The 21,773-nt window shown below is 49.7% G+C and overlaps 1 protein-coding gene across 1 annotated transcript in view; it reads left to right on the top strand.

Annotated features, from left to right (window-relative positions):
• Window positions 1–15,364, top strand: part of LOC105995736 (chromosome unknown open reading frame, human C6orf89) — a 27,848-nt gene extending 12,484 nt beyond the window's left edge. The window contains exons 4-8 of the mRNA XM_013029577.1: window positions 4,481–4,708; window positions 4,819–4,958; window positions 6,198–6,327; window positions 10,226–10,349; window positions 14,739–15,364. Of these exons, the coding sequence (XP_012885031.1) occupies window positions 4,481–4,708; window positions 4,819–4,958; window positions 6,198–6,327; window positions 10,226–10,349; window positions 14,739–14,833 (717 nt within the window). The 3' untranslated portion in view covers window positions 14,834–15,364. The remainder of the gene's footprint in view (window positions 1–4,480; window positions 4,709–4,818; window positions 4,959–6,197; window positions 6,328–10,225; window positions 10,350–14,738) is intronic.
• The last annotated feature ends 6,409 nt before the right edge of the window (window positions 15,365–21,773 follow it).

Raw genomic sequence — 21,773 nt, 5'->3', positions numbered from 1 at the left:
CTACCGCTGAGCCACCTTCCCAGCCCGAGGATCACAGTTTGAAGCCACCTCAGGTAGAAAATTCCACTAGATTCCATTTCCAAAATAACCAGCAAACAGCAAAGTTGGAGACATGCATGGTTCAAACGGTAGAGCACCAGCAGAGCAAATAAGGCAAGCAAGTGTAAGGCCCTAAGTTCACATCCCTGTACCATCAAAAGCAGTGGCATTTCTGGCAGCAAAGTTTGGGGCATCTGGAAGAAAGAGCCAGAGAGCCTTATCAGTGAGGCCAGCGTGCTGTCTCTTCCAGCCCTGCCTGGCTGTCTCCCCTGCCTTTCAGCAGCTTCCGCTCTTTGTCCCAGGGATAAAGCCAGCAGGAGCCAGCTGATGGCATTTACTTTCTTTGTTCCATGAGCTCTGTGGTAAAAAAATTCGGATCATAAAGGGACTGATTACTCCTACTTTAAATCATGTTTTAAAGTTGAAGAAACTCCAGTGTCTCATCAGCGATCTGGATAACTCTGCTTCAAATTAGTATTTTGCCTTCAGATGGAAATCCAGTGAATCCTGGTGCTCAGTCTTAAGGGGAACATTGGAGAGTGTGGTTTTAGCTCTTTAATGTTGTCAGTGCAACGAAGTGCCATTTTATTGTAAATGTGGGTATAGGTGCACCATTTTCCGCTGTGGGACTCTGCTTTGCATGGCGTTTGGAAAGAAAGTAGACTCACCTCTGGAGACAGAGTTTTACAAGTGAGGACTCAGGAAGACAGAAGGACTATGTGCTCTTGGTCTCCTCTGTTCCTGTGTGTGTGAAAGGGTCCCTGGCATGCTGCCCTCCATGCAGGGGACCTGGCAAAAGCCAGGGTGTTGGAGGAAGTGCTGTGCAACACAAGCGTGGCAGAGTAGCCTGATTAAATAGCACATTCCAGTGAGAGCCAGGGGCCTTTGTCGTGAGTTTTGCAGGTTTTTATGGGGACCTCTCACCTAAGATCATTCACTTCAGCTTTATTTTGAGATTCCTGTGAATTCATGCTGCTCATCTAGTTTTTCTTCCCATTCATTTAGTCCTATTGTTAAAGATTTAAAAAAAGGGTTGAGAGAGATTCTACATAATTTCTTCTTGGAGAGACCCTACTGTGTGCCAGGCTCTGTTCTTAACAGAGCATTGACCAACACAGACAGCCCTTTATTCTCGGTGAACTAGCATCTTCACACTCTCTCCTCCCTCTCTTCCCCTTCTTTCCTTCCTTTTGTGCTAGTACTGGGGCTTGAACTTAGAGCCTCATGCACACTCAGATTGGCATTTTTGTTCCAGGCTGGAGCTCTATCACTTGAACCACACCTCTACTTCCCTCCACCCCCATTCTTTCTTCCCTGTTATTTTTACAGACAGAAGCTTTTGTCCTAGAAAGAAATCTTTAAAAAAAAAAATTCTTTTTTCCAGGTTAGTAATCTGTGAACAGGTCCTCACCACTGAAAATTTCAGGGTGTGCTATGCTGTGCATGGTGAGCCCTCGGAGTAACTTTTCTTTGTAAACAACTGTGGGTTACCCGGAAGCCTCCTGAAGATCAGCTCTCTGCCCACCCACTTTTTTTTCATTGTACCCAACTCCCCGGGAAGGGTGGGCGATTACACCACCAGGACTTCCAGGCAAAGCTGGGTTTGGTCTGAAGAGCTGTTTTGTGACATTTCGAATTGAAATGATTCCAAATCAGTGTGAGAAGATAGCCATGGCTCTCGCGTGCAGTTTTTCTCCTTTTCAATCACATTGTGTGTCCATTACCCAGAGTTCTTTATTTTGAAAGGATTTATGCTTGACCCCTCATAAGGACCACTTGAAAATATTACAGAAAGAAAAATAAAATCACAGTCCCAGTGTACTATTGAAAGAAGTGGCATGGAGAGTTGTGCTTGGCCCTAGATGCCCCTGGAGAGCCATTGGGAGAGAGTCCCCCTTGTATTAGAGGGGTGCCACAGAGGTTGAAATCTGCCTGCAATCCTGGACTGGCTGAGAGAGGCAGGGCCGCTGCCTCTGGGAAACCCTGAGACTGTTGGCAGGATATGGAGGAGAGACTGGGAGAACAATTGTAACCCTTCCCCAGGAGGATTTCCCTGCCTTAAAGAAAACCAAAAGCTTTCCACCTAATCTAACAAACATAGGCATTGGTGGGGCGCTGGTAGCTCACATCTGTAATCCTAGCTACTCAGGCTGAGACTTAAGGATCATGGTTCAAAGCCAGCCTGGGCAGGAAAGTCTGTGAGACTCTTTTTTTTTTTTTTGCGGGGGGAGGGCCCGGTCATGGGGCCTGAACTCTGGACTTGGGCACTGTCCCTCAGCTCTTCAGCTCAAGGCTAGCGCTCTACCACTTGAGCCACAGCACCACTTCTGGCTTTTTTCTTTTTACTTATGTGATGCTGAGGAATCGAACCCAGGGCCTCATGCATGCAAGGCAAGCACTCTACCACTGAGCCACCTTCCCAGCCCCTCTGTGAGACTCTTATCTCCAGTAAACCACCAGAAAACCGGAAGTGGCACTGTGGCTTAAGTGGTAGAGCACTAGCTTTGAGCTGAAGAGCTCCGGGGTAGTGCCCAGGCCCAGAATTCAAGCCCCAAGACCAACCAAAAAAAAAGCATTGCTTAGCCAATCAAGTACTTAGTTTCTGTGAGAATAAATGAAGGGGTCAGTCTGATTAAAGTATGGTATACACTTATATGAAATACCCTGGCAAGACCTCTTTGAAAGTTTAGCAGTACTTAAGAAATAAATAGCAAATGGGCTGGCAAGTTGGCTCAGTGGTAGAGCGCTTGCCTTGCATGCCTGAGGCCCTGGGTTCGATTCCTCAGCACCACATAAACAAAAAGAAAAAAAGCCGGAAGTGGCGCTGTGGCTCAAGTGGTAGAGTGCTAGCCTTGAGCTGAAGAACTGAGGGACAGCGCCCAGGCCAGAGTTCAGGCCCCACGACTGGACCCAAAAAAAAAAAAGAAAGAAATAGCAAGAGTTTACGACAGTCCCTGTCTGGGGCATGGGTACTAATTAGAGGAGGTAGGGTGAATGGCCAGGGTGGAGGGTGAATATGGTTAAAATGTTTTACTCCATGTGTACACTGACACAGTGAAGCCTGTTGAGATTGGTGTAGAAAGCAGGAAGCAGGTAAAGGAAGAGCTAGAGGGAGTGAGTCTAATCAGGTTTCATTGCATACATATATAGAAAGGGTAAAATAAAAGATCCTGGTAAGCCAGGCGCTGGTGACTCAAGCCTGTAATCCTAGCTACTCAGGAGGCTGAGATCTGAGGATCATGGTTCAAAGCCAGCCTGGGCAGGAAAGTCCGTGAGACTCTTATCTCCAGTTAACCACTTAGAAAACCGGAAATGGTGCTGTAGCTCAAGTGTTAGAGCGCTTGTCTTGAGCTGAAGAGCACAGAAACAGCACCCAAGCCCAGAGTTCAAGTCCCACGACCCTCCAAAAAAAAAATCCTGAGTAACTAATTGATGCAAAATAAAAAATGGGGGCGGGGAGAAAACAAAATGTTCACTGCTGATTACTGGAATGTTTTGTGATTAATAGATAATCCCCAAGTGCCTTTATTGATGTTAAAAAAATCGATAGTGTTTTGGCCCAATTGGGTTGTCTGTTGCCCTTTGTTTTAGGCACTCCCCTGATTGGTTCTATTAGGTTTTAATCAGAACCATCTTGTGAAACATTTTGGATTCAACTTAGAGTTTAAAACAAACACAGCTCTTCAAGAACACAGATGAAACCCAAAACGGATCGGAAAGTAAACAAGAAATAATGAGTAGCTTTCTGGACAGGATATTGACAGGGGAGAGGAACAGAGAAAAACTATGAAAGCAAGACCTTCAGAGGCACCCAGAGAGGGTATCAGGCAGCCAGTTGACTAGTACTACATCAGAATTGGTGGCGGGGGTCTTCCTTCTAATCAACCTGCTGATTAATTGATCAATTATGGAGTTCAGGTCAATGATTATTAGTAGTGTCACCCATTCTGGACATTGTCGTATGGGCACAGGCAATTCACTGTATACCAAAGATACCCTCAACAACTGACTGTAGCTTCCCCAACCCTGTCCTCTTCCTGCCCTTTCCTCACACCTTCTGAGAGTTGTCTTGGCTCCCACTAGTGCGTTTGTACGTCAGAGTGTGCAAGGTGACAAGCATCAGGATGTGTTGGTGATGTAGAACCACCAGGAATACCACTCCTGTTGTGCCCTAGACATTCCAGACGCCTGGCCCCAGCTTGGAAAACATTCGGACTGAATTGCTGAATGCTTCCTCCAGCTGTCACTCCTCAATCTACTGATCTGATAAAGGAAATGCACGTGCATGCTAACATGGACACAGAGCATAGAAAAGCTGCAGAAGCAAATGCTCTCCAGCCCTGGCCTCTGGGCCCTCTCTTGTCAGAGGCTGCTTGTTTTTCTGTTTTTCCTGTACCTTTGCAGAGCTGTCCAGTGTTCCTTGCTGCTTACATGTGAAAAGTTACATATAACTGTCTACCTTTATCCCAAGCTAACTACCTGTATTTACTTCCCCACCCCCCATTTAGATTTTGACTTCTCTCAGATTTGGACCAACAACTGTGAGCAGAATCGGTCGGAGACGGTCCCTGCTGACTGCACCGGCTGTGCTCACCAGTTGCCCCTCAAGGTGGTACTTGTGGAAGATGTCCCGAAGAACTTTGATGGCCTCCATCCTCTGGTTATCAAGGTGAGCAGAGGCCTGCTTCTCTCCAGGCTGGCTCCCATTCCAGGGCTGGATCAAGACCCCCAAAATTTACTGTCATAAACTTGTTCTTGTTTCCCTTCCTCCTTGCCAAGACGGGCCAGCCTGTGATGTCTGAGGAGATGCAGCACTTCCTGTGCCAGTACCCCGAGGCGACAGAAGGCTTCACGGAAGGGGTTTTCGCCAAGTGGTGGCGTTGTTTTCCTGAGCGGTGGTTCCCATTCCCTTACCCATGGTGAGTATGAACACGCTAAGCTTGTGTGTAGGAAAGGCGTAGGCTACGTGTCCAAGCAGCAAGAGCCACCAATTCCCTTTGGTGAGGCACCTACCAGCACCCAGTAGGCATCTGCTAGCTTCCAGTTATGAGAGAAGAGCTCACAGATGAAGCAGCTGCCCTCCAGCAAGACAAGGAAGGCCCGCTTCCATGCAGAATCCTTTCAGAGGACTAAAATTGCTTTTTCAGATATTTTGTTGGATTTTTTTTCTTTTTGGTCGGTTGTGGGGCTTGAATTCTGGGCCTGAGCGTTGTCTCAGCTCTTCAGCTCAAGGCGAGCGCTCTACCACTTGAGCTACAGTGCCACTTCCAGTTTTTCTGGTGGTTTATTGGAGATAGGAGTCTCACGGTCTCTCCTGCCCCGGCTGGCTTTGAACTGCGATCCTCAGATATCAGCCTCCTGAGTAGCTAGGATTACAGGCGTGAGCCACCGGCGCCCGGCTTGTTGGATATTTTTTTTAAGGCTTCCACCTTTCATTCTTCCTTTTATTTGTTCGTTTGTTCATTCTTTTGTGCTGGTCCCGGGGCTTGAACTCGGGGCCTAGGTGCTGTCCTTGAGCTTTTTTGCTCACCGCTAGTGTTCTGTCACTTGAGTTCCACTTCTGGCTTTTTGGTTAATTGGAGATAAGAGTCTCACAGACTTTCCTTCCCAGGCTGGCTTCCAACTATCATCCTAAGATCTCAGCCTCCTTGAGTAGCTACAATTATGGGCATGAGCCACTGGCGCCTGGGCTCCTCCACCTTTCTTAAAACTTGCCATTTATTTCTGTGATAGAATGCTTAGTTTAATAAGTTAAGTGGGCTCCCTTGCCCCATCTGCTCCCAACAGAGGATTATGCTTTTTATCCCCTCCACCTTTCTTCTCTCCTCCCTTCCCTTTCCTTGCCCTTTAGCCTCTTTTCCAAGACAGATCAAGTAGATTGTTTCTTGCCCTTATATGTTGTTTCAGCTGGATTTTATAAACAATCCACCCGCGCATACAAATGGTGGCAGTAGAGTACATCTGTATCTGTGTATGTGTGCGCATTTATCACCCGTTGACTGCACACACTGTTCTTTGTGGACCTAATACTTAGGACATTATACTGCTGTTTTGTTCTTTTCGCTCCTCTGTGTTCCCCACCCTGCTTGGCTCTGTTTGTCCTGCAGAAAGGCTGGCTGACCCCAAATAGTGTCTTTTTCTCTGCTCAAACTTTACAGGAGAAGACCTCTGAACAGATCACAAATTTTACACGAACTTTTTCCTGTTTTTAACCATCTGCCGTTTCCAAAAGATGCCTCCTTAAAAAAGTGCTTCCGTCTCCACCCAGAGCCTGTTGTGGGAAGTAAGGTAGGACATTTTTTTAAGAGGACCTGGATCTAGGATTTTCCTCATTTGGGACCTGGACTGATGTTATAGTCAAATCCTTCCCTGCACATCAATTTAGGAAGTGGGCAGAGCAGTGCCCACAGTCTGAAGTTCTCCCCTCCTGCTGGTAACCAGGAGACTTGGTGCCAGGTTACGGAAGCAGTTTCCCAGAAAGTCTCCTTACCATACCAGATCTGTTTCCTGTCCTGTCCGTAACACCTGGGGCAAGCTACTTTTCTGTATTCAAGGGAGTGGAATCTTAAAAGGTGAAGGGACTTGAATAGGCAGTTAGCCTGACTTCTCCATCTCAAATTAAAAAGTAGATGAGGGGTCTGGGAAGGTGGCTCAGTGGTAGAGTGCTTGCCTTGCATGCATGAGGCTCTGGGTTCAATTCCTCAGCACCACATAAGCAAAAAGAAAAAAGCCAGAAGTGGCGCTGTGGCTCAAGTGGCAGAGCGTTAGCCTTGAGCTGAAGAGTTGACGGACAGCATCCAAGCCTAGAGTTCAGGCCCCACGACCGTACCCAAAATAAATAAATAAATAAAATAAAAAGTAGATGAGCCCTAATAAATAGTACGTAACTGAATAGTCCAACTTCTTCATTCTTTTTTTTGGCCAGTCCTGGGGCTTGACCTCAAGGCCTGAGCACTTTCCCTGAGTCTCCCTGTGCTCAAGGCTAGCACCCTACCAATTGAGCCACAGTGACACTTCCAGCTTTATGTGTTCATATGGTATTGAGTTTATATGGTATTGAATCAAACTCAGGGTCAGGGCTTCATACATGGTAGGCAAGCACTCTAAGCCACTAAGGCACATTCCTAGCCTAACTTTTTCATTCTTTAAAATATAATTTTAGCCGGGCGCTGGTGGCTCATACCTGTAATCCTAGCTACTCAGGAAGCTGAGATCTGAGAATCACAGTTCAAAGCCAGCCAAGCAGGAAAGTCTGTGAGACTCCTATCTCCAATTAACCATGAGAAAAATAGAAGTGGAACTCTCTATGGCTCTAACTAGTAGTGCTAGACTTGAGCAAAAAAGCTCAGGGACAGCCCCCTGGGCCTTGAGTTCAAGCCCCACAACCAACCAACAACAACAACAACAAAAATATTTATATATATATTATATGTTTATATTATTAAGGTGTACAGAGGGGTTACCATTTCATAAGTCAGGTAATGAATACATTTCTTTTTTGAACAATGTCACCCCTTCCTTCGCTTTCCTCCAGATTGACTCCTCATTTTGTACATAGGGAAATATAACCCTAGAGAGACGAAATTATTTCCCCAAGGACACAGAGTAGGGCTAATAGGAATCCCCAGCCCCGCTTCAGGTGCAGGGCTTGCAAGTCAAGGTTTGCAGGCGTAGAAGACTTGCTGGGCACAGAGGAGGCAGGCAGCCTGGCTGAGGTACAAAGACTCACTGGTCCCTGTCACTGGTTGCAGGCCAGTAGACTTGGAGAAGCTGTTCTGTATTTGCTTTTTTATTGTTTCGTTTTTTTCTCTCATTGTTTTGCTCATTTCTGTAATTTTTTTGCGGTGGGGGGGGGGGGCGGTGTCCAGTCATGGGGCCTGAACTCTGGGCCTGGGCACTGACCCTCAGCTCTTCAGCTCAAGTCTAGCGCTCTACCACTTGAGCCACAGCGCCACTTCCGGCTTTTTTCTTTTGCTTATGTGGTGCTGAGGAATTGAACCCAGGGCCTCATGCTTGCAAGGCAAGTGCTCTACCACTGAGCCAACTTCCCAGCCCTGGTTCTCATTTCTGAGGAAGATTTTTGAACCTTGACTGGTTTGAAAGAATTGGATGAATTTCTTTTGTACAAAAAAAAAAATTGAATTTCCCAATCTGTGATCCTCTACCAACTCTGGGTTGTGTCTTCAACCTCCTGATGCTGTTATTTGGCTCCAAATTTGCTGAATCGTGTTGTAGGAATTCAAAAGCCTATAAAAACAATCACTTTGTCTAGGAGTAAGATCTCCTGTCTGCCAACAGTCGGGAGGTGCTGGGCTCTGGCTGTGTCTGGCTAGAACTCAGGGCCCCAATAGGATTTCATCTTCATAATTATGATATAATTCTGGGCGAGGGCCTTCATCTTTATCTTAGTTTTCCCACATGAATATTGAAGTTAATGTCCCCAGCCTACTTAACACCAAGGAACCAAGCCAAAGGAGTGAACGCAGTTACCGAAGTGCTTATCAAAGTCATCTTGTTATGGTTCTGAAGGATGTTTGGAGAAGGGGAGTGGCCCCAAAGACACAATCCTGAGAGTCTGGTTTCTGAGAGCAGCTGTCTCCCCACCCTGGCCCATGCTCTCCTTTCTCCACCCTGCTGTCTATCCACCGCCCCATCGTTAGGCCTTAGCATCAAGTGTGTGGGCCCAGCACCACGAGGCGGCCTAGTAGCAGAAGACAAGCAGTGGGGCTTCTATCATTAAACGGCACTGGGGGAAGAGCCCCAGTGTTGCCAAGGGCTGCCCTGAAATTGTCTCTGTCTTTGCCCCCTGGGTGGGAAAGCATGACCCTGTTCCCCTCTGGCCTAAAAAAGGGGACAGAGCACTTGGTCTTGGTCTTCTGGGGTTTTTTTACAGGACTGTGCCATCAAGGCTTCTGCCAGTCTTAGTATCCGTCAGCTGCAGGCTGGCTCCATGGACTAGGTCACCTCCTTTCACCATGGTAACCAGTGAAATGACTCTTGGTATTGCCAGAATCATGGCCAGTGTTCGGCACGGGGGAAGATGAAGCCAAAACCTAAGTCTTGAAAGACCTAGAGTGGAGAAAAAAAGATGAACTCAGCCCAGGTAGTCGAGACGTGGGACCTCTGCTTTGTAGCGCCAGGGCCTCTTGAGTCAAGAGCCAGGAGGTGATGGAGGAGAGAGGAGTGGAGGGGAAGGAGGCCCTAGGGGTTTTCTTGCATGGTGGATCTGGGAAGAAGGCCTGAGCAAGGCCCCTCTCTCCCTTTGTCCCTGCTCCCTGCTCCTGACGGCATTTGCTTGTGTGCACATTCTGCTTGTCCTTTTTTTTTTTTTTTGGGTTCAGTCGTGGGGCCTGAACTCTGGGCCTGGGCGCTGTCCCTCAGCTCTTCAGCTCAAGGCTAGTGCTCTACCACTTGAGCCACAGCGCCACTTCCGGCTTTTTTCTTTTTGCTTATGTGGTGCTGAGGAATCGAACCCAGGGCCTCAGGCATGCAAGGCAAGCACTCTACCACTGAGCCACCCTCCCAGCCCCTGCTTGTCCTTTTTGACCTCAGCATCAGAGGCCAAGCCTACTGTGACTGGTTTGCATTAGTAAGATGGTATAGATATGCCAGGGTGTAAACTTGAGCTTGCTGCCACATAACAAATGATATTCCAGGGAGAGTGCTCATCAGGTATGCAAACCATCTGTTTATCTAAATTCTGGGTCAAACCAGATCCTGGGAAGATTATATACTTAAATCACAGGTGTTGGCCTCTACTAAGACTTAGCACTTGGTGAAATTCGGGGAGAGGGATAGCTGAGGGTAGAACAGGTATATTCCCCAGAAGATGAGGAAATTGCAGTGGAGTTCCTGTTGGCCGGCTTGAAATAGTTGCGGATGATGAAGTTCATCAGTATCTGCTCTTGGGTTTTCACTGATGAAGCTGCCCAGTAAATGACCGTCTCTTTAGAGGAATACATGGAAGAAACAGATTTTTTTACCCTAGTCAGTATCGGGAGATGCCATGTTTAGGAGAAACTTGTTTGTTATATCTTTTGGGCCTTATTATGAATTTTGTTATTGGTTCAGTTTTTCTTTGTTGAGACTGGGAGGAAATTGGCGCTGTGTGAGGATTGTTGTATACTAATGGCCCAAGTTTTACTTCTGTTTTCTTTTCCTTCCTTCCCCTCGTTCTTTCTTCCAGATGCATAAGGTGCATGACTTATTTACTCTTGGCAGCGGAGAGGCCATGTTGCAGCTCATCCCTCCCTTCCAGTGTCGAAGACACTGTCAGACCGTGGCCATGCCCATAGAGTCCGGGGACATTGGTATGTAGGCTCCCTGGAGGGCAGGGTCAGCCGAGGTCTCCCTCTTGTTTTTAACTTGGGAAATATTCTTTTGTGTGTGTGTGTGTATGGGTGCTGGTCCTGGGGCTTGAACTCAGAGCCTGGGCACTGTCCCTGAGTTTCTTTTGCTCAAAGCTAGCACTCTACCACTTGAGCCACAGCGCTACTTCTGGCTTTTTCTGTTTATGTGGTACTGAGAAATCGAACTCAGGGCTTCATGCATGCTTGGCAAGCACTCTACCACTGAGACACCTTCCCAGCCTTTAACTAGGGAAATATTCTTTTTTTTTTTTTTGTCGGTGGTGGGGCTTGAACTCTGGGCCTGGGCGCTGTCCCTCAGCTCTTCAGCTCAAGGCAAGCACTCTACCGCTTGAGCCACAGCACAACTTCTGGTTTTCTAGTGGTTTTTATTGGAGATAAGAGTCTCACGGACTTTCCTGCCCAGGTTGGCTTTGAACCGTGATCCTCAGATCTCAGCCTCCTGAGTAGCTAGGATTACAGGGTTGAGCCACTGGCGCCCTAGCTACTCTAGAAGCTGAGATCCAGAGGACTGTAGTTCAAAGCCAACCCTGGCAAAAAAAATTCTGTGAGACACCATCTTTAGCTAGCCAGCAAAATGCCAGCAATGTGAGGTATGGCTCAAATGGTAGAGCACCAGCCTTGAGTGAAAAGCCATGTAAGAGCTCAAGGCCCCGAGTTCAAGCCCCAGTTACTGCAACAACAACAAAAGGGTTTTGCAGATAAAAGAGTACAAAGCCTTATGTAGGGGGAAGGGTTGCACAGGGAAGGGTTCCCTCCCATGGGGCTCCCACAACCAGGTCACAGCCTCACACAGTGACTCACCCCTGACTCGAGCTCCATGTTTTTCCGGCTGAAAATCAGCTTGGCCCTCATTTCTCAAAAGATGACCCCAGAGGGCAGCAGATTTGCATTAACACTGTCAGTTGCAATCACTTGGACAGCATGCTCCTGGCAGAAGCAAGCATACCTGTAGCGTCACCACTGGCCACTCTGTTTTCTGCTCCACCACCCAGGTGAGGCCTCCATGGGGCCCATTCAGAAGACCCCAGATTCCTCCAATCTTCTCACCTCATTTAGGGGTGTGGAACAGACTGCAAACTGTGCTAAGTTTTGTTTTGTTTTTGTTTTTGTTTTTTGTCAGTTGTGGGGCTTGAACTCCGGGCCTGGATGCTGTCCCTGAGCCTCTTTGTATTCAAGGCTAGCACTCTTACCACTTGAGCCACAGCACCACTTCTGGTTTCTGAGCCAGTAACTGGAGATAAGAATCTCATGGGGACTTGCTGCCCTGGCTGGCTTCAAACTGCGATCTTCAGATTTCAGCCTCCTGAGTAGCTAGGATTACAGGCATGAGCCACTGGTGCCCAGCTGTGCTAAATATTAATCCAAGTTATATAACCTTGATTTCAATTCAGAAATGGAAAATAAAAACAATGTAACAATCAAGTATTAACTAATAATGGAGCACAGCTGGCTGGCCCTTAGGAAACTCCTATAAAAAAGAAAATTCTTGAGTCAAAATCGTGCTGAACTGCTTGCCTGCAATGGAGTGACCCTTACTCTAAGGATGACCACTGCAGAAGTCTACGCTTGTGTTGGGGTTTAGAGCTTATGGTTGAGCTGCCTAGTAGTTTAGACAACTGTAGAAACACACATGACTTATTCACATCCCAGATTCCCCACTCCCACACACATTCAGAATGGCATCTGTAGATTTAAAAAGAATTCAAAGCTGTTGGGCAGTGATTGAAGAAAACTCTTGAGTATCAAACTGCATAGACCTCAGTACCCTCAAATGTGATTGGCTGGTGTATTGACCAGAAAGAAAGGAGTCCTATGGTTGGTGGCATCTTAAACGGGCCAGCCATGACAGGCATAGAGAAGGGATGGAGGGCCGAAGAGGAGAGGAGCACAGGCCTGGGAAGATGGAGGAGAGAGCAGTGGGCACCCAAAGCCCTCACAGGATCAAAAGTAATTCAAGGGGGCTGGGAAGGTGGCTCAGTGGTAGAGCGCTTGCCTTGCATGCGTGAGGCCCTGGGTTCAATCCCTCAGCACCACATAAGCAGAAAAAGCCAGAAGTGGCACTGAGTCTCAAGTGGTAAAACACTAGCCTTGAGCTGAAGAGCTGAGGGACAGCGCCCAGGTCCAGAGTTCAAGTCCCACAACCGGACCCAAAAAAAGGTAATTCAAGAAGAAGAGAGGGATTAGACTTAGACCCTGACGGTGAAGAATAGCTCAGTGGCTCAGGCAGTGCCAGTGCCAGTCCTTCCGGGTCCTTAGAAGGCACTGTAGCAAGCCAGTTCTGTGACAAGGTACTCAGGCCCAGTGGAGGGGGGAGGGAGGGATTACAGATCACCAGAAAAACTTAGACTGCCATGTTTTTTTTTTTGTTTTGTTTTGTTTTTTTTTTTGGGGGGGGTTTGGTCATGGGGCCTGAACTCTGGGCCTGGGCGCTGTCCCTCAGCTCTTCAGCTCAAGGCTAGCGCTCTACCACTTGAGCCACAGCGCCACTTCCGGCTTTTTTCTTTTTGCTTATGTGGTGCTGAGGAATTGAACCCAGGACCTCAGGCATGCAAGGCAAGCGCTCTACCACTGAGCCACCTTTCCAGCCCCTAGACTGCCATGTTTTTAAGGATGACACAGGTCCATTACAGCATCTGCTGTCACTATACTGAACAGGGACCTGCTTTCGGTGACCTTGAACCACCAAGTAAAGGTTGAATGCTGTTTGCTGCTCTTGGTGTAAAGATGGATGAGGAAGCCAGGCATGGTGGCCTGAGCCTGTCTGTGATCCTAACTACTTGGGAGGTTTGAAGCCAGTTGGGAGTGGGTGATTTACAAGGCTCCATCTCAACCAAAGGCAGGGCACAGTGGTGTATGCCTGTTGTTCCAGCCACAAGGAAACACAATGTTTCATGTGCCTGTCATCCCAAAGACCCCAGGAAAGCCCAATAGGAGGATGGTAGTCTAGATTGATTGAGCAAAAAGCAAGACCCTACCTTGAAAACAACTGGCATTAAAAGAGGCTGGATGGGGCTGGGAAGGTGGCTCAGTGGTAGAGTGCTTGCCTTGCATGCATGAGGCTCCGGGTTTGATTTCTCAGGACCACATAAACAGAAACCACCGGAATTGGTATTATGGCTCAAGTGGTAGAGTGCTAGCCTTGAGCAAAAAGAGGCTAAAGGACAGTGCCCAGGCCAAGTTCAAGCCCAGGACTGGCAAAAAAAGAGGCTGGAGATGTGGCTTTAGTAATAGAGCACCTGCCTAGCAAGATATAGGCCCTGAGTTCAGTCCCACCTGAGTTCAATCCCAGTATTACAAATTAAAAAAAAAAAAAAAAAGTGGGTGGGGCCAACTCTACAAATTTTTCACTAAGAGATTTTTTTTTCCAGTCTTGAGATTTAAACTCGGGCCCTGAGCCTCTCTGTGCTTATGGCTAGCACTATCACTTGAGCCACAGTACCATGGCTTTTTCTGAGTAGTTTATTAGAGATAAGAGTCTCACAGACTTTCCTTCCTGAGTTAGCTTTGAACCCCGATCCTCAGATCTCAGTCTCCTGAGTATCTAGAATGACAGGCCTGAGCCACCGGTGCCCGGCTGAGATTTTTTTTTTTTTAACAACTATGGCTGTGTTGTGGTTAAAAGAAAGCCTCGCCGGGTGTCGGTGGCTCACGCCTGTCATCCCAGATACTAAGGGGACGGAGATCTGAGGATCCTGATTCAAAGCCAGCACGGGCAGGAACATCCATGAGACCCTTATCTCCAATGAACCACCAGAAAACCAGAAGTGGCGCTGTGGCTCAAGTGGTAGAGCACTAGCCTTGAGCTGAAGAGCTCAGGGACAGCGCCCAAGGCCAGAGTTCAAAAAAAAAAAAAAAATAAGCTTGAGGTCATGAGATCAAACCAGGCATGGCAGTGCACACCTGTAATCCCAACACTCAAGGTGGCAGAGGCAAGAGGATCCCAAGTTTGAGGCCCGTCTGGGCTACATAGGCCCTATTTTGAAAGACATGTGAGCATGCACGCATGCATGTGTGCTCACGTACACACACACACAAAGCTGGAGATCAGGCTGAGAACTGGTAGCCAGCAGTGCCTTCCTGGGTATCTGGCCTTTGAGATCTGTAGCATGTGATGGAGCTGCTGGGGGTGGGGGGCATTTGGGTTCAGAGTGGAGCCTGCTGGACCTGTTGGATGTCCGGTTAGACAGCACTGTCATAAGGAGGGATTCTTACACTGTGAAGAGCGGAGACATCCCCACAGCACGATTTGCCTACGGGTCTGTGGTGTCCCAGGGCTCTGCCTGTCCTGCCCTGCTCCTCACCTGCTTCCCATTGCTGTTTCCTCTCAAGGCTACGCCAGCGCCCCACACTGGAAGGCCTACATTGTAGCCAGAGGGACGCAGCCTTTGGTCATCTGTGATGGAACCACTCTCTCAGCACCATAGGAAACAGAACTGTAGGAGCAGCTTAGCGTGCTGACCACCAGGTTGAAAGGGAAGAAATGAAAAGGAAGACCGAGCCACGTTCCAGGGGCTGGTTCCTCAGCTCCCGCCCTTGGCATGCATGTGCCCGCCAGCTGCTCCTCCCCCAGATGGCTCAAGAAGGAGCCTGGCTGCATCACTGGGGCTCTGCCAGCATCTGTCTGGGGCTCATCTAGCCTCTGGATGCTGTGGCCTGAGTTTGCCCCACTGGCAGGAAATCTACGCGGCGCCCTCCTCCACTGGGAAGGCGGTGGAGGTGGCGGCCGGTGGATCCTGGCATACAGCTGCCCCTTTGCAAATGGACCTGATCTTTTCTGTCTGCCCCGTACCCCGATGGAAATCCATGGCCAAGGAAGTCACAGCACTTTGCCAAGCAGAGTGGAATTGAGAACAGAAGATCAAATAACTTGAATTGCAGTTAGATATGTGAGGCCCTGGGTTCCAGCACTGCAAAGTGCAAACCCAAAGTTTACCAAACCCTCCTTCCTAGCGTCCCAGGCTGGAGTGTGAGTATAATGTTAATATAATTCCGAAGCACACACTTCTCTCCAGGTTTGTAACACCCCAGCTCTGCCCCCATCTAAATGTGTTCCCAGAACCTGGGCTGGGCCGGAGCCCCCACTGCTCAGGCAGCAGCCCTCGTCCGCCCCTCACCTACTTTGTCTTCAGAGGGAGGCGAGCTCGTGCTGGCTGGGGGAGAGGGCCCTGCCTGGGTTGGATCACAGGCCTGACTGTACGGGAGGCTGTCTCGCAGGTGTGTGCAAGCTGCTGTCGTAATGTGGCTGGCAGAAGAGCTTCAGACCCAGCAGGGCTGTGTCACTCACCATAATTGGTGATCCTCCGTCCTCAAAAGGCTTCCCCTTTGTCCTGGGGGACAGAGTAAGCTGTTATTTTTGTAGTGACATAAAGCTGTGCTCCGATTGGCTGGCTCTCTCTGCTCATTGTTTGCCCCCAGTGCAGTGGGCATGTGTAATGAATCCACATGCTAACTATTCAAGTCTCCCACCCTTACTAGTCTTACTAGTCCCACCCTTACTGCTAGTGGCCATCCGTGGCCACTGGTCACGTCTCCTAAAGAGAAAACAAGCCACTCTGGCCTCTGCAGCAGAAATCACAAGGAGAGAGAAAGAGTGCGTGTGTGTGTGTGTGTGTGTGTGTGTGTGTGTGTGTGTGTGTGTGAAGCCACTGGTGACAGAGGGCGCTGTGACCCTTGTGTGTCCCTCTTCCCAGCCCTCTTTCCCTAGGTATCTTGTGGGGGCCATTGGGCCCTAAATGGCCCGTGTGTGGGTTTGTAAAGGACAGCAGAGGTCACTGCTCGGAGCAGAAACACTCAGAGCCTCCTCTGTGGGCTTAAATGAAACTCAGCTGATTGTACCTGAGGGAATTTTTCCTTAAAAGAACCAGCCCCTTGTGTGGCCGAGTAGGGAAAAATAAAACCTTTGTACATATAAAAGTCATGCCGCTAAGCACTCCTGCTTTGAGGTCTTAAGTCAGAGGATCACTTCGAGGCCAGCCTTGTGCAAAGGCTCAGAACATCTGTAGCGTTCCCCCGGCACACAGGCAGGTCAGCAATCAGATTCCAGAGCCCTGCAGAGCTGGCTTCTCATACATCCCATGCAGGAACAGAAGAGACTAAGCTGGGGCAAAGCTGCTGTTCTGAGGACCGAGCTCTGCTTGGGTTTTGGTGAACTACCTTGTGTCCTCCCATTTTACTTCTGCCTTGGACATTTTACATATCCACATAATAGTCATGAACATGAGGAAACCTTCACATATATGAGCCTTGGGAGGGTCTAGCTGAAGCTTTGTATAGATTCTATTCATGAATGCAGACTTGTGTTGAAAGAGATTCTCAGCTGGGCTTTGGTGGCTCATGCCTGTAATCCCAGTTACTCAGGAAGCCGAGATCTGAGGATCACTGTTAAAATCCAGCCTGGGCAGGAGAGTCCGTGAGACTCAAACGGAAGTGGCACTGTGGCTCAAGTGGTAGAGCACTAGCCTTGAGCTGAAGAGCCGAGGGACAGCACCCAGGCCCAGAGTTCAAGCCCCATGACTGACCAATTAAAAAAAAAAAAAGATTCTCCCTGGAGAGGGTTTTCTGCTCTTAATTACTGAAGTCTAGAAGTAACACAGTCTTTTCTCATGGTGGTTCTGATGGGCAGAATCTCCTATCAGTCTTGTAGCAATGGCCAAGGCCTGCCAGCAACTTTCCTTATTGTACTTGGCCTTTGTGTCAGGAGAGAGCTAGCACTTGATCAGTAGACAGAAGGAGCCAAAGGCCTGTACACCCGGGAAAGGAAAGAGGTGTTGGTGCTGAGGACACAGTGATAGAGGTATTGCAGGACAGCCTAACCAGCCACTGCCAGCAAGCCACAGGGACACAGTGATAGAGGTATTGCAGGACCACCTAACCAGCCACTGCCAGCAAGCCACAGGGACCCACTCCCAAGCTGGTAAAGCGGTGACCAGGAGGTGGCATGGTGGTGGACCACATGTGGCTTGGGCCCACCTTGAGGCCACCGGCAGACAATCGCGTCTTCAGATGTGCTCCTGGGGAGGCAGGCTGCTCCGCTCCGGCGTCCGCTGGAGCAGGTGTGTGCAAGTGTCGGATGTGTGACACAGCTGTCCTGCATGTGGAAAGCAGAGTTCGTCCTCACCCCACACTCAATCTCAGTAGGAAAGGAAGGCCCATGGTAGTACGGCTTTATGAGAGCAGACATGCACCTAAGCCGTCAGTGCAATGGGCATGCTCAGGCTGTCTCAGAGAAATGAATGGTAAGTTCACCCCAGACCGCTTTAGCTTCCAGAGGCCCCCATAGGTGGTTCCCCTCCCCCCACGTTCCCCCGTAGATAGGTATCACTAGGAAGCTGAGGTGTAGAGCAAGAAACTAGAGTTGGGAGGTAAGCAGGCCGTGGTACCTGGCCCAGGAGCAGAACCATGGGTGCCATTGTGTGTGGGGGGGGAGTAGCACCCCAATGGGGTGGGAGAACCAGGCAGGAGGGTCCACAAGCCGGGGACTTTGCAGGACTTGTTTTCAAGACTCTGGACAGAAATGGAGAGGAATTTTAGCCATATGATTTTCATCCAAGTCCTCCCACTGTCCCCTCCCCGTCGGAAGGCGCGATGAGTGTGAGTGGAGCTGCGCACCACTGTGTCCCCTCCGCTTTCCCGTCACCACGGTTCCAGATGTGGGCCAGGGAGGGGCTCTGCCCAATTCCAGTGGTGGGTCCCCTTGGAGTTACATCACTTGTTTTTCACTTCTCAAGTTTTCTGTTCCCTTCTTCCAAAAATCTAGCAGAGGCTTCTCCGTGTAGGGGCAATTATTTTAAAATCAAATCACAAATTCCTTCAACCACAGGTGCTGACCTCAGTCATTTTAATACCGTCTGGAATGAGTTAGCTCATTCCCCAGTCACTTCCATGATGAATGTGCAAATCCTAAAAGCTTCTTGGCCAGAGGGGCAGCTGGGCTGTAGGATCTGGGAAGGGACCGCTGCAGTTCTGTGTGCGTGGAGGGTTGGTTTTGTCTCCCTCTGGGGAGGCCCCTGGGGGCCAAGGGAGATGTGTGTGTGTGTGTGTGTGTGTGTGTGTGTGTGTGTGTGTGTGTGTGTGTTGTGAGGCTTGAACTCAGGGCCTGGGTGCTGTCCCTGAGCTCTTTCATGCAAGGCTAGCGCTCCACCACTTTGAGCCACAGCTCCACTTCCAGTTCATTGGAGATAAGAGTCTCACAATTTTCCTGCCTGGGCTGGCTTTGGACGGTGATCCTCAGATCTCAGCCTCCTGAGTAGCTAGGATGACAGGCGGGAGCCACCGGCACCTGGCTGTGTTTTAGACTTAAACTCCTGTGGTTGTGGTGGAGCACACATTGCACAAAAACTGGGAGAGGGAAGAGACAGGCTGAGATGTGTTTCCACCATGTCCTTCAGGCCAAGATGGTGCCTGGGTTTGGGACTTCAGCCAATGTGGGTCAGGTGGGGAGATGAGGAAGGGGAGGGCACCCTCGGACACAACCCTGAAGCCGACAAAAAAGGCGAACTCTGGGAACCAGAATGTGTCTAGTTCCCAGCAGCCTTGCATTCCTGTCCTCCTCACTCCAGACTCCAGCCCGCCGCAGCTTCTTCCACCAAAGCACATTAGCATGATGGACAGACGCTCTCCCGGGCGCTGTGTGGCGTAGGTGCTGGCCTGCGGGGGAAACCCTCTGGCCAGCTTGTGTGCTGTCCAGGCCCCTCTGTGTCTGGAGTCCCTGCCCTGCATAATTTAAGCATTAGAACGAACTCCATCTGTCATTTCCCCCTCTCTGGAGACTGGGAAATGTCCAGCCTTTTTTTTTTCCAGACAAAGGACTGTTACATAACCACAGAGGCCTGGGTCTGCGGTGGGGCTGGGCGGAGCCCCCCCTGCCTTCAGCAGCGCCTGTCAGTCCGTCCACAGCTGCCAGCACCACACAGAGGATGGAAGCCTGCTAAGATGCGCTTGAGTTTCAAGCAGAACTTGGGGAGCTGCACATGTGCTGGACTAGGCGGGTGTGTTTACTCACAGTGCAGCCAGCTACAGCGCTGTGAACACTAAAGACAAACGCTGGACTCTCCATGAGGATTGGTGGCAGGACCCACGGATCGCTGAGCTCCAGAGGGCCCGTCTCATCACGGGCAGCTCTCCTCCCCACTTCCCTCCTTCTCTCCTGTGGAACAGCCACAGAAGCCCACAGTAAGGGAAGGAAAGACTAGAGAGATAAGGGCAAGGCAGGGGCTCAGCTCCTCCCTGCCATTAATGAGCCGGAGCCTGGGCCAGGGCAGAGGAAGCAGGCTGGGTCATGTCCTGAGTGGAAGGACCACAAGGTCTGGGTCAGCGGGGGGAGCAGCCTCTTGCCCAGCTGTACAGAATGACCACAGTAACTCAGTGTGCTGCAAACGTGCAAGGCGTTTGCCAGGCAGAGAATGTGTGTTCATGGTTTACACCGCGTGAGTTTTTACTTTAAAAAAATGTATTACAAAGGTGATGTACAGAGGGGTTACAATCACGCAGGCAGGAAAAGAGTTCATTTCTGTTTCGTACAATGTCACCTGAAGGTTTTTACTTGCTGCAATTAGAAGTGCTCATGTTGGTTGCTAAGAACTTCCCTGCTCTGGGTGTCATTTGCTCTTCCATTTTCTCCTTTCCATGTGTGTGTGTGTGGGGGGGGGGTTATAGGGTTTGAACTCAGGGGCCTGGGCCTGGCCACCATCTCTGAGCTTTTGCACTCCAGGCTAAGTCTACCACTCTGAGCCACAGCACCACTTCTGGTTTTCTGGTGTTTAATTGGAGTGAGAGTCTCATGGACTTTCCACCTGGGCTGGCTTTGAACTGTGATCCTCAGATCTCAGACTCTTGAGTAGCTAGGATTACAGGTGTGAGCCACCAGCAGCCAGCAGCCTTCCCCTCCCTCTCACCTCCCTTCCCCCCCCCCACCTTTTTTTCCCAGTCCTGGGGCTTGAACTCAGGGCCTGGGCACTGTCCTTGAGCTTCTTTTGCTCAAGACTAGCACTCTACCACTTGATCCACAGTGCCACTTTCAGCTTTTTCTGTGTATGTGGTACTGAGGAGTTGAACCCAGGGCTTTGTGCATGCTAGGCAAGCACTCTACCACTGAGCCACCTTCCCAGCCCCAGCACCCTCTCTTTTCCTCTTCTTTTTTTTTTGGGGGGGTCCGGTCATGGGACCTGAACTCTGGGCCTGGGCGCTGTCCCCCAGCTCTTCAGCTCAAGGCTAGTGCTCTACCACTTGAGCCACAGCGCCACTTCCGGCTTTTTTTTTCTTTTTGCATATGTGGTGCTGAGGAATCAAACCCAGGGCCTCAGGCATGCAAGGCAAGCGCTCTACCACTGAGCCACCTTCCCAGCCCCAGCACCCTCTCTTTTCCTCTTCTAACACATGCTGCTCACGAGCCCAGCTCCCAAAGAGCCCAGGCTCTGCCCTGTGCCTCTCACCAGAGATAACCTGCCTCCGACAGGCACTGCATTTTCTAATGTTCTGCCCTGGTGCATTCACAGCCTCCACCCTCACTCTGCCTTCGTCCATGGTGGCTTCTGACCTCCTCTTCCTACCAGCTCTCAAATCTCAGTCTTCCTGCTAACACCCACCCCATCCATACACGGTGCCCAGAAATCAAATGAGACCCTAGATTCCTTTGTCCTTCTTACCAGCTGGCCACACAGGACTGTGTCCAGATATCCTCATAGTGGCGCCCCCCCCAGGCTCAGTGGAGGACTGCAGGCCCCTGTGGGCTCCCCGCCAGCTGCCACCAGATCACAGGCCAGTTACCAATGTGGGCTTGAGCTATTTTTTGTAGGTTCATAGTTATTTTGACAGTTTCTTTGACATAGTTTTATACAAATACATAAGTCCGATTACTTCCGACTGGCTTTTTTACCATCCTAGGGCTTGAACTCAAGGCCTGGGTACTGTCCCTGAGCTCTATTAAGCTCTACCACTTTGAGCCACAGCACCACCTCCAGTGCTGGAGCTGAGTCTGTGAGACTCACAGACTTTCCTGCCTGGGCTGGCTTTGAACCATGACCTTCAGATCTCAGCATCCGGAGTAGCTAGGACTACAGGTCTGAGTCACCAGTGCTCGGCTCATATCATCTATCATCTTTCCTTCCTTCCTACCTTCCTTCCTTTCTCTCTCTCTCTCTCTCTCTCTCTCTCTCTCTCTCTTTTTGGCCAGTCGTGGGGTCTGAACTCTGGGCCTGGACACTGTCCCTCAGCTCTTCAGCTCAAGGCTAGTGCTCTAGCCCTTGAGCCACAGCACCACTTCCGATTTTCTGGTAGTTAATTGGAGATAAGAGTCTCCCAGACTTTCCTGCCCAGGCTGGCTTTGAACCTTGATCCCCAGATCTCAGCCTCCTGAGTAGCTAGGAT

The sequence above is a fragment of the Dipodomys ordii genome, unplaced genomic scaffold (genome assembly GCF_000151885.1).
Source record: "Dipodomys ordii isolate 6190 unplaced genomic scaffold, Dord_2.0 Scaffold120, whole genome shotgun sequence".
Lineage (NCBI taxonomy): Eukaryota > Metazoa > Chordata > Mammalia > Rodentia > Heteromyidae > Dipodomys > Dipodomys ordii.
This window is presented reverse-complemented; position numbering and strand designations above follow the sequence as displayed.